This window comes from Scyliorhinus canicula, chromosome 15 (assembly GCF_902713615.1).
Source record: "Scyliorhinus canicula chromosome 15, sScyCan1.1, whole genome shotgun sequence".
Lineage (NCBI taxonomy): Eukaryota > Metazoa > Chordata > Chondrichthyes > Carcharhiniformes > Scyliorhinidae > Scyliorhinus > Scyliorhinus canicula.
In genome coordinates, this window is record NC_052160.1 from 76,830,328 (window position 1) to 76,843,364 (window position 13,037).

A 13,037-nucleotide genomic window follows, 5' to 3' on the forward strand; every position below is an offset into this window, starting at 1 on the left:
GGCTTGTAATGCAGAACAATGCCAGCAGCGCGGGTTCAATTCCCGTACCGGCCTCCCCAAACAGGCGCTGGAATGTGGCAACTAGGGGCTTTTCACAGTAACTTCATTGAAGCCTACTTGATAATAAGAGATTCTTATTATTGTCCCCAATAGAAGCCACTCCATCTACCTGCTTACCATTTACACATCGGTAGAAACTTATTAGGTTCCTTTTTATGTTGACTGCCATTTCTGGCCAGTCTTATTTTCTTCTTCTACAATAAAATCAAAATACTGGTATTTGGATGCTGGTATTGGAAACAAAATCAATAAACTCAGCAGGTCAGGCAGAATCTGTGGAGAGTTAAGGTTGAGTCAGTTTGACTCTTCGGCTCTGAAGAAATCAGATGGACTCAAAACATTAATTCTTTTTCTCACTCCACAGATGCTGCCAGACCTGTTGAGTTTTTGCAGCACTTTCTGATTTTATTTCCTTCTTCACAGTTCTTTCTGTCAGTCTTTGGTTCATTTTACCCTGGCTATATCCTTTCTCGTTGCATTGAAATTAGCCCTCTTCCAATTTAGATGAAATGAAATGAAAATCGCTTATTGTCACAAGTAGGCTTCAATGAAGCTACTATGAAAAGCCCATAGTCACCACATACGGGAATCGAACCGTGCTGCTGGCCTGCTTGGTCTGCTTTAAAAGCCAACGATTTAGCCCAGTGAGCTAAACCAGCCCCATGCTAATCTACTGATCTACTAATCTAGATAAAGAACAAAGACAATTACAGCACAGGAACAGGCCCTTCGGCCCTCCCAGCCTGCGCCGATCCAGATCCTTTATCTAAACCGGTCTCCTATTTTCCAAGGTCTACTTCCCTCTGTTCCCGCCCATTCATATACCTGTCTAGATGCTTCTTAAATGATGCTATCATGCCCGCCTCTACCACCTCTGCTGATAAAGCGTTCCAGGCACCCACCACCCTCTGCGTAAAAAACTTTCCACGCACATCTCCCTTAAACCTTCCCCCTCTCACTTTGAAATCATGACCCCTTGTAACTGACACCCCCACTCTTGGAAAAAGCTTGTTGCTATCCACCCTGTCCATACCTCTCATAATTTTGTAGACCTCAATCAGGTCCCCCCTCAACCTCCGTCTTTCCAACGAAAACAATCCTAATCTACTCAACCTTTCTTCATAGCTAGCACCCTCCATACCAGGTAACATCCTGGTGAACCTCCTCTGCACCTTCTCCAAGGCATCCACATCCTTCTGGTAATGTGGCGACCAGAACTGCACGATGATCTACTTCATATAATAAAAACAAGCCTGAAAATCTCAGCAGGTTTGACAGCATATTGTGGAGAGGGAAACAGAGTTAACAGAATTTTGAAATAGTCACATTGGACTCGGACGTATTATCTCTTTTTCTCTCTCCACAGATGCTGCCACACCTGCTGACTTTAATCCAGCATTTTCTGTTTCTATTTCGGAACTCCAACATTCACAGCATTTTGCTTCTACTTTGTATATTTTCTTGCTTTTCTTCACTAATCTAAACAAAGCGTGTCTCCTGTAGATTCTGAGGCCACATGATCCAGCGATGCCTCCTTTAAAGTTACACCGAAAGCATCCTGATCAAGGAAGTTCTCAACATGTATCAGAAATTACTTACCCTCCTTACCTTTACTGTATCATTATGCCTCATATTCGGGTAATTATCATTATGCCTTATATTCGGGTAATTAAAGTGCTCCAATATCACCACTCTTATATATAGTTCTTGCACAATTGTGTCTGCAGAATTGTTCCTCTATCTATAGTTGGAGGTCGACAGTGCCGTGGTCTAGACCGCATTCCTCCAACACTACAGCATACTAATAAATTCACTTACTGTTATCAACCTCAATTGAAAGTTTTAATTTCTTAGCCACTGTTTTTAATAAATGTGTGAAGAAAGAAAAAACTAGTAAAGAAAATGTAGGTCCCTTAGAGTATGTTCTTCAAACTTTTTTTACCTTGGACCCATTTTTACCAACCGGCCAACCTTCAGGACCCAACCCTGCCGACCTTCGCAACCCACCATTTTCTCTTACCTTGTTTGCTGCTGACAAAAATGGAGGAAATGGTTTTGGGTCCCTTTGGCTCTCGTACACGCTCCTCCAATGGAACCTGTTGGATGAAGGTGAAGCCTTCTGGTGTCGGAAAGTATGGAGTCTACATCTGTCCAAAGTTCTGAATTTTTTTCCTGTATCAAATAAACCCCCCCCCCCCCCCGAACTTGTAAAAAAAAGAATAAAATAAATCATAAAAACGAATAAAACCCCCTGAACTTGTAAAAAAAATGAATAAAATAAATGAAAAAAAATAAACCCCCCCGAACTTCTAAACAAAAATAAAATGAATAAGATAAATAGAACCTAGAACAGTACAGCACAGAACAGGCCCTTCGGCCCTCGATGTTGTGCTGAGCAATGATCACCCTACTCAAACCCACGTATCCACCCTATACCCGTAACCCAACAACCCCCCCAACCTTAATTTTTAGGACACTACGGGCAATTTAGCATGGCCAATCCACCTAACCCGCACATCTTTGGACTGTGGGAGGAAACCGGAGCACCCGGAGGAAACCCACGCACACACGGGGAGGACGTGCAGACTCCGCACAGACAGTGACCCAGCCGGGAACCAAACCTGGGACCCTGGAGCTGTGAAGCATTTATGCTAACCACCATGCTACCGTGCTGCGCAGGAAAATGAAAAAAAAGAATAAACCCCCACCAAACTTGTAAAAAAAAAATGAAAATAAATGAAAAAAATAAAAATTAAATGAATAAAATAAATGAATAAAAACCACTACAGAACTTGTAAAACAAAAAGCTGCAACCGTTTAAAAAAATAGCAGCCGCACTGCATATGCGTGCCTGATTATTGGCGCGCGCGCGCATGCGAAATGCGGCCAAATATTTATTTTTTAACATGTTCGTGGCCGCTTGCAGCTTGCGTTATGAAAAGCCGGCTGCTGTGTGGGGATTTGCGCGATCGGGAGCGGCGCTGACAACGACTCTGCGACCCACCGACTTTGAAGAACACTGCCTCAGAGTAAGCAATCAGGAAAATTGTAATGAGGAACAACAAAATTGCAACAAATTGATCACACACTTCAGTTCTGCGTTCGCAAAAGAGGGCACAGATAACCTCCCAGAAATGTTTGAGAAACCAAGGGTCTGAGAGAGGGTAGGATTGAATGAAATCAGTAAGAAAATGGTGCTGGGGAAATTAAGAGTTAAACTCACACCACCAGTGCCTGATAATCTACCTCCCAGAATATTAAAGGAAGTGGATGCATTGGTGGTCCTCTTCCAAAGTGATTCTTAGGATTGAGATGAGAAAAATGTCTTCACTCAAAGGGCAGTGAACCTGTGGAGGCCATGTCACAATGTATCAAGAGATAGATTTTTTTATGTTTTAATGGTTTCAAGGGATAGGGAGAGAAAGTGCGATCGAGGTTCAGCCATGATCATATTGAATGGCAAGGCAAAATTGAATGGCCTATTCCTGCTCCTAATTGTGAGAACAGGAAAATCACCAGCCACATCTTCCTTGCGACATCAATTTGATTTTCATGAAAGCGTGGGTCAGCTCCTCCCCACGGAGCTCTTTTATACGCGTCACTGGCACCTCTTCAGTAAACTTCCAAAATAAATGTTTGTTTTTAGTTTTGCTGGGGGCTAGCAGGATTGCAGCGTAGAGCACCCGGCTCTAGCTGCCGATAAGCCCCGGAGAATTGTCAGGTCCCTGGCTTCGCATGCCCGCAAAATAGTGCCAACCCTTTGGCTGGCTCACGTGCCCCGGACCCCCCCCAAAAGATGTGCTGTTAGGTGGATTGAGCATTCCGAATTCTTCCTCAGTATACCCGAACAGGCAGCGTCGTGTAGCAACTAGGGGATTTTCACAGTAACTTCACTGCAGTGTTAATGTAGCCTACTTGTGACACTAATAAATATTTTTATATCTATGTACTGTTCTATATCATCAGCAAATTTAGCAACAGTGCCCTCAGTTCCTTCTTCCAGATCATTAATGTATTTTGTGAAAACCTGTGGTCCCAGTACTGACTCGAGGCTGCCATCCTGAAAGTCCCCTTTTTCTCCACTCTACATTCTGCCAGTTAGCCAATCCGTGACCACCATGGTCTCTTAACCTATTTAACAGCCTCCAATGCTGCACCTTGTCAAAGGCCTTCTGGGAATCTAAATAAATCAGTCCACTGGTTCTCCTTTGTCCAACTTCTTTGTTACCTCCCCAAAGAATTCTAACAAGTTTGTCAGACATGATCTCCCCTTGACAAAGCCGTGCTGACTGAGTCCTATTTTATCATGCACTTCCAAGTACTCCGCGATCTTTAATAATGGACTCTCAAAATCTTACCAATGACCGAAGTCAGGCTAACCGGCCTATAATTTCCCATCTTCTGCCTCCCTCCCTTCTTAAACAGGGGTGTACATTAGCCACTTCCAGTTCTCTGGGACCCTTCCTGCCTCCAGTGATTCCTGAAAGATCACCACCAATGTCTCCACAATCTCCTCAGCTATCTCCTTTAGAACCCTGGGGTGTAGTCCATCTGGTCCAGGTGACTTATCCACCTTCAGACTTTTCACTTTCCCCAGAACCACCTTCTTTGTGATGGCCACTTCACTCACTTCTGCCCCGATTCTCCTGGAGTTCAGGGATCCCACTGGCGTCTTCCACCGTGAAGACTGATTAACTATTCAGTTCCTCTGCCATTTCTTTGTTTCCTGTTTTCTAGTGGTCCAATGTTTTCTTGCCTTTTATACATTGGGAAAAACTCTTCCGATCTCATTTTATATTACTGGCAACTTACACTCATATTTCATCTTCTCCCCCCTTATTGCTTTTTTAGTTATCCTCTGCTCGCTTTTAAAGGCTTCCCAATCCTCTGGCTTCACACTAATCCTAACCACTTTGTACACTTTTTCTTTCATTCTGTCCTCTTGGACTTACCTCGTCAGCCAGGGACACCTCATCCTCCTCCTTGCTTGGAATGAATTTCTGTTCTGCCTCCTGTTCCACAGGACCTATTCCGCAGTCTTCACTGTTTGGCTCTCCTTTCAATCAACTCTGGCCAGCTCCTCCCTCATGTCTTTGTAGTTACCCTTATTTAATTGTAAAACTGTTACATCTGATTGCAGCTTCTCTCCCTCTATGATATTGTGGTCACTGGCCCCCAAGGGTTCTTTCACCTTAAGTTCCCTAATCAAGTCGCCTCATTACACAACACTAAATCCAGAATTGCCTGATACCTAGTAGGCTCTGTCACAAGTTGCTCCAAAAAAAATCTTAGACTTTCCACAAATTAATTTGCTTGGCATCCACTACCAATGTGATTTTCCCAGTCCACCATGATTATTGTAATATTGCCTTTTTTTTTCTATCTCCTGATTTATTTTCTGCCTCACATCCTGACTACTGCTAGGGGGCCTGTACATAACATTAGGGCAGCACGGTAGCATTGTGGATAGCACAATTGCTTCACAGCTCCAGGGTCCCAGGTTCGATTCCGACTTGGGTCACTGTCTGTGCGGAGTCTGTACATCCTCCCTGTGTGTGCATGGGTTCTGATTCTATAATCGCTTCTTGCTATCGATTTAGCTTCATTCCTTACTAACAATGCCACCCCGCCACCTTTGCCCATCTGCCTGTCCTTTCAATAGGACAAATATCCTTGGATATTTAGATCCCAGCCCTGATCCCCTTGCAGTCACTTCTCTGTGATGCCCACATCGTACTGGCTAACGCAATGACAATGATGGAATGTTAGTAGTTATTTAGGTCACTGCTAAACTTTAATAGTTTTAATTTTAAATTTGACAATCATAATAGAATAGAATAGAACAGTACAGCACAGAACAGGCCCTTCGGCCCTCGATGTTGTGCTGAGCAATGATCACCCTACTCAAACCTACGTATTCACCCTATACCCGTAACTCAACAACCCCCCCCCTTTTAACCTTACTTTTTTTTAGGACACTACGGGCAATTTAGCATGGCCAATCCACCTAACCCGCACATCTTTGGACTGTGGGAGGAAACCGGAGCACCCGGAGGAAACCCACGCACACACGGGGAGGACGTGCAGACTCCACACAGACAGTGACCCAGCCGGGAATCGAACCTGGGACCCTGGAGCTGTGAAGCATTTATGCTAACCACCATGCTGCCGTGCTGCCTAATTTGAGAGTTAATGTCCTAATGCACAACGTTCATGGCAGGAACTTGCCGTAATCTCTGCCACCCGACGCCAGGAATTTGAGCATAAGTTATTCCAGGTTGTGGCCAATTATACTTAATGGGTACAAAAAAGCTTGTGACCTAAGAACAGAATAGCTGTCACGCGTTATTTTGTCACACTATTGTGAGAGAAACTTGAAAAGAGGCATTGAGCACATAACTCATTTAATTCTCATTTTTCTTGAAGAATGTCAGTTGGGCAAACACTTAGGTTTCATTATATATTTTGAGAAGCTCTATTTTTGTTGCTCTGTTGTAGGGAAACACCTTGCTTGTAGGACCTGTAATCACTTGGTGTCCAATTCCAACTCCATCTGTTTTGAAAATAAAAAATATTTTTTGATTGAAGCTTTATTTTTCTTTATAACATTTTCTAACACAGGGGCATCAAACTCAATTTCTAGTGTGGATCTGACATCCTGTCACATTGAGAACCCAAGTTATCTGAACACATCTGTTCACCCTTTTGTGTGTAATAATCGGTGTGACGCTCGAACACAATAAAATCCTCAGGCTGTTCTTTGGTTCTCTAGGGACCAGGTATTGCTGGAGTGAAGCAACTTTCAGCATTGCACAGTCCCAACTTGAGAAATTGGAAAACATTTTCTGAAAATGGTTTGTGGAGGAGTTGTTGCCAAGGGACAGTTAAACCCCAAACATTACTTCAGTGTTTGCCTCCCTCCTCCTCTAACCAAAAAAAACAGTCATTATGAGGACCACAAACAAGAGAAAGAAACAGAAAGGGGAAGAGAGCAGAGGGCAGCAGAGCAGAGCTACTGATTAGCTGTTCTGGGGAAATTTGCATACGTGCAGTGCGGTCAGCCTAATTTGAAGGTGTACCTGCGAAGAAGACCCGAAGAGTTTGAGTGAAGGCAAGCATCCAGCAGAGGGCAGCAGAGCAGAGATACTGATCAGCTGTTCTGGGGAAATTTGCATACGTGCAGTGCGATCAGCCTAATTTGAAGGTAGTTTGTGGAGGGGCTGTTGTCAAGTGACAGTTAAACCCAAAACACTTCCTCAGTGTTTCCCACCCTACCTCCTCCTCTAACCAAAACAAAACCACGGTTGTTGGGAAGCGGGAGCAGGGGCCTGTCGTGAAGGTGAGTGAGTGCCTTTAAATTTGCTTACCTTTCAGCGGGAGCAGGGTTTGAGTGAATATCAAGCAAGCTCTTCCTTTCTTTTTCTTTTATTTTTCTTGTTTTTTTTTTAAATCTAGAGGTGATGTCACCGAAAGCAGTACAATGCTCCTCCTGCAGAATGTTTGAGGTAAGGGACGCCATCAGTGTCCCTGCTGATTTCATCTGTGGGAAGTGCACCCAACTCCAGCTCCTAAAAAACCGTGTTAGGGACCTGGAGCTTGAGCTGGATGAACTTCGGATCATTCGGGAGGCAGAGGGGGTCATAGATAGGAGCTTCAGGGAAGTAGTTACACCAAAGACTGGAGATAGATGGGTAACTGTAAGAGGGACTGGGAAGAAGCAGTCAGTGCAGGGACCCCCTGTGGTCGTTTCCCTGAGTAACAAGTATACCGTTTTGGATACTTGTGGGGGGGGGGGGGGACTTACCAGGGGTAAGCCATGGGGTACGGGCCTCTGGCACGGAGTCTGTCCCTGTTGCTCAGAAGGGAAGGGGGGAGAGGAGCAGAGCATTAGTAATTGGGGACTCAATAGTCAGGGGCACAGATAGGAGATTTTGTGGGAGCGAGAGAGACTCACGTTTGGTATGTTGCCTTCCAGGTGCAAGGGTACGTGATGTCTCGGATCGTGTTTTCCGGGTCCTTAAGGGGAGGGGGAGCAGCCCCAAGTCGTAGTCCACATTGGCACTAACGACATAGGTAGGAAAGGGGACAAGGATGTCAGGCAGGCCTTTAGGGAGCTAGGATGGAAGCTCAGAGCGAGAACAAACAGAGTTGTTATCTCTGGGTTGTTGCCCGTGCCACGTGACAGTGAGACGAGGAATAGGGAGAGAGAGCAATTAAACACGTGGCTACAGGGATGGTACAGGCGGGAGGGATTCAGATTTCTGGATAACTGGGGCTCTTTCTGGGGAAGGTGGGACCTCTATAGACAGGATGGTCTACATCTGAACCTGAGGGGCACCAATATCCTGGGGGGGAGATTTGTTAGTGCTCTTTGGGGGGGTTTAAACTAATTCAGCAGGGGCATGAGAACCTGGGTTGTAGTTTTGGGGTACGGGAGATTGAGAGTATAGAGGACAGGAGCACAGATTTGACTTCGCAGGAGGGTGCCAGTGTTCAGGTAGGTGGTTTGAAGTGTGTCTACTTCAATGCCAGGAGTATACGAAATAAGGTAGGGGAACTGGCAGCATGGGTTGGTACCTGGGACTTCGATGTTGTGGCCATTTCAGAGACATGGATAGAGCAGGGACAGGAATGGTCGTTGCAGGTTCCGGGGTTTAGGTGTTTTAGTAAGCTCAGAGAAGGGTGCAAAAGAGGGGGAGGTGTGGCGCTGCTAGTCAAGGACAGTATTACGGTGGCGGAAAGGATGCTAGATGGAGACTCTTCTTCCGAGGTAGTATGGGCTGAGGTTAGAAACAGGAAAGGAGAGGTCACCCTGTTGGGAGTTTTCTACAGGTCACCTAATAGTTCTAGGGATGTAGAGGAAAGGATGGCGAAGATGATTCTGGAAAAGAGCCAAAGTAACAGGGTAGTTGTTATGGGAGACTTTAACTTTCCAAATATTGACTGGAAAAGATATAGTTCGAGTACATTAGATGGGTCATTCTTTGTACAATGTGTGCAGGAGGGTTTCCTGACGCAATATGTTGACAGGCCACAAGAGGCGAGGCCACATTGGATTTGGTTTCGGGTAATGAACCAGGCCAGGTGTTAGATCTGGAGGTAGGTGAGCACTTTGGAAACAGTGACCACAATTCGGTGACCTTTACGTTAGTGATGGAAAGGGATAAGTATACCCCGCAGGGCAAGAGTTATAGATGGGGGAAGGGCAATTATGATGCCATTAGACATGACGTAGGATGTGTAGGTTGGAGAGGTAGGCTGCAAGGGTTGGGCACACTGGATATGTGGAGCTTGTTCAAGGAACAGCTATTGCATGTTCTTGATAAGTACGTACCAGTCAGGCAGGGAGGAAGGGGTAGAGCGAGGGAACCGTGGTTTACCAAAGAAGTGGAATCTCTTGTTAAGAGGAAGAAGGACGCCTATGTGAAGATGAGGCGTGAAGTTTTAGTTAGGGCGCTTGATAGTTACAAGGAAGCGAGGAAGGATCTAAAGAGAGAGCTAAGACGAGCAAGGAGAGGACATGAGAAGTCTTTGGCAGGTAGGATCAAGGAAAACCCAAAAGCTTTCTATAGGTATGTCAGGAATAAAAGAATGACTAGGGTAAGAGTAGGGCCAGTCAAGGACAGTGGTGGGAAGTTGTGTGTGGAGGCTGAGGAGATAAGCAAGATACTAAATGAATACTTTTCGTCAGTATTCACTCAGGAAAAAGATAATGTTGTGGAGGAGAATGCTGAGACCCAGGCTATTAGAATAGATGGCATTGAGGTGCGTAGGGAAGAAGTGTTGGCAATTCTGGACAAGGTGAAAATAGATAAGTCCCCGGGGCCTGATGGGATTTATCCTAGGATTCTTTGGAAAGCCAGGGAAGGGATTGCTGGCTTTGATTTTTATGTCATCATTGGCTACAGGAATAGTGCCAGAGGACTGGAGGGTAGCAAATGTGGTCCCTTTGTTCAAGAAGGGGAGTAGAGATAACCCCGGTAACTATAGGCCGGTGAGCCTCACGTCTGTTGTGGGTAAAGTCTTGGAGAGGATTATAAGAGATACAATTTATAATCATCTAGATAGGAATAATATGATTAGGGATAGTCAGCATGGTTTTGTGAAGGATAGGTCATGCCTCACAAACCTTATTGAGTTCTTTGAGAAGGTGACTGAACAGGTAGACGAGGGCAGAGCAGTTGATGTGGTGTATATGGATTTCAGTAAAGCGTTTGATAAGTTTCCCCACGGTCGGCTATTGCAGAAAATACGGAGGCTGGGGATTGAGGGTGATTTAGAGATGTGGATCAGAAATTGGCTAGTTGAAAGAAGACAGAGGATGGTGGTTGATGGCAAATGTTCAGAATGGAGTTCAGTTACAAATGGCGTACCACAAGTATCTGTTCTGGGGCCGTTGTTGTTTGTCATTTTTATAAATGACCTAGAGGAGGGCACAGAAGGATGGGTGAGTAAATTTGCAGACGACACTAAAGTCGGTGGAGTTGTAGACAGTGTGGAAGGATGTTGCAGGTTACAGAGGGACATAGATAAGCTGCAGAGCTGGGCTGAGAGGTGGCAAATGGAGTTTAATGTAGAGAAGTGTGAGGTGTTTCACTTTGGAAAGAAAAACAGAAATGCGGAATATTTGGCTAATGGTAAAATTCTTGGCAGTGTGGATGAGCAGAGGGATCTTGGTGTCCATGTACATAGATCCCTGAAAATTGCCACCCAGGTTGATAGGGTTGTGAAGAAGGCCTATGGTGTGTTGGCCTTTATTGGTAGAGGGATTGAGTTCCGGAGCCATGAGGTCATGTTGCAGCTGTACAAAACTCTGGTACGGCCGCATTTGGAGTATTGCGTACAGTTCTGGTCGCCTCATTAAAGGAAGGACGTGGAAGCTTTGGAACGGGTGCAGAGGAGATTTACCAGGATGTTGCCTGGTATGGAGGGAAAATCTTATGAGGAAAGGCTGATGGACTTGAGGTTGTTCTCGTTAGAGAGAAGAAGGTTAAGAGGTGACTTAATAGAGGCATACAAAATGATCAGTGGGTTAGATAGGGTGGACAGTGAGAGCCTTCTCCCGCGGATGGAGGTGGCTAGCACGAGGGGACATAGCCTTAAATTGAGGGGTAATAGATATAGAACAGTACAGCACAGAACAGGCCCTTCAGCCCTCGATGTTGTGCCGAGCAATGATCACCCTACTCAAACCCACGTATCCACCCTACACCCAACAATCCCCCCATTAACCTTACACTACGGGCAATTTAGCATGGCCAATCCACCTAACCCGCACATCTTTGGACTGTGGGAGGAAACCGGAGCACCCGGAGGAAACCCACGCACACACAGGGAGGACGTGCAGACTCCACACAGACAGTGACCCAGCCTGGAATCGAACCTGGGACCCTGGAGCTGTGAAGCATTTATGCTAACCACCATGCTACCGTGCATGTTCTGAAAGAGAATCACAAATAACACAAATATAGGACAGACGTCAGAGGTAGGTTTTTTACGCAAAGAGTGGTGAGGCCGTGGAATGCCCTACCTGCAACAGTAGTGAACTCGCCAACATTGAGGGCATTTAAAAGTTTATTGGATAAGCATATGGATGATAATGGCATAGTGTAGGTTAGATGGCCTTTAGTTTTTGACTTCCCGTGTCGGTGCAACATCGTGGGCCGAAGGGCCTGTACGGCGCTGTATCGTTCTACGTTCTATGTTCTAGAGAGGTGCGCTATTACATCTGGGATGCTGAGCACTTCATAGGCAAGAGTAGACGGTCAGACCTAACGTGCAGGCAGAGAGTGCAGGAGTCTCCTTGGGCCATTCCCCTCGTAAACAAGTATACTGTTTGGATACTGTTGGGGGAGTTGATCATTCAGGTGAAAGCAGCAGTAGCCAGATCTGGAACACATCAGGAAAGGGGGAAGATAAACAGCACCATAGTGATGGCGCACTCGATAGTTTGGGGGACAGACAGCAGATTCTGTGGCCCCAAAACAGGAATCCAGGATGGTGTGTTGCCTTCCGGGTGCCAGAGCCAAGGGATATCTCTCAGCGGCTGCAGTACATTCTCAACGGGGAGGGGGAGCAGCCAGAAGTCGTTGTGCACATTGGCGTAAATGACATAAATAGAAATAGGGATGAGGTCCTGAGGAGTGATTATATAGAGCTCGGAAAAAGGTTAAGCAGGACCTTGAGGTGGTAATCTCTGGATTACTTCCAGTGCCACGTGCTACTGAGGGTAAGAACAGGAGAATATGGTAGATGAATGTGTGGCTAAAGAGGCTGCAGGGGACAGGGATCCTTTCTGGGGCAGAGGTTATCTGTTAAGAGGGGCGAGTTGCATCTGGGGGGCAGATTTGTTAGTACTACAAGGGAGGATTAAACTAGATTGGCAGGGGGTGGGATCCTCATCAGCAGGGAAGGAAATGAAGGGCTGAAAGGAGATGCAGTACTCAGCAATGGCAAGCTGAATAGGCATGGGAGGCAGGAGCACAGCAAGGAGCGGGGAAAACCTGGTGGATTAAATTGCATCTATTTCAATGCAAGAGGGCTGACAGGTATTGCTGCTGAACATAGGGCATGGATAGATACGTGGGACTGGGATATTATAGCCATAACTGATACATGGCTAGGTGAGGGAAAGGATTGGCAGCTTAATGTTCAAGGGTACAGGTGCTTTAGGCAGGACACAGGTAGAGGAAGGAGAGGAGGGCAAGTTGCATTTTTGATTAATAGGAGCATCACGGCAGTAGGCAGAGATGAAATAACCAAGGGATCATTTGGCGAGGCATTGTGGGTGGAACGAAGAAATAAGAAGGGGATGGTGACCGTATCGGGATTGTATGATAGACCCAGAAATAGTCAACAGGAATTTGAAGAACAAATATGCAGCGAGATTGGGGAGACTTATAGGAGCAATATGGTTGTCATAGTTGGGGATTTTAATTTTCCTGCCATAGACTGGCAGTGCCATAATGTAGACAGGC

The 13,037-nt window shown here is 45.7% G+C and overlaps 1 protein-coding gene across 1 annotated transcript in view; it reads right to left on the reverse strand.

The window, feature by feature from the left end:
* Positions 1 to 6,439: 6,439 nt before the first annotated feature.
* The window catches only part of eef2kmt (eukaryotic elongation factor 2 lysine methyltransferase), a 65,670-nt gene continuing 59,072 nt past the window's right edge, over positions 6,440 to 13,037 (reverse strand). The window contains exon 5 of the mRNA XM_038819848.1: positions 6,440 to 6,613. Coding sequence (XP_038675776.1) covers positions 6,507 to 6,613 — 107 coding nt within the window. The 3' untranslated portion in view covers positions 6,440 to 6,506. The remainder of the gene's footprint in view (positions 6,614 to 13,037) is intronic.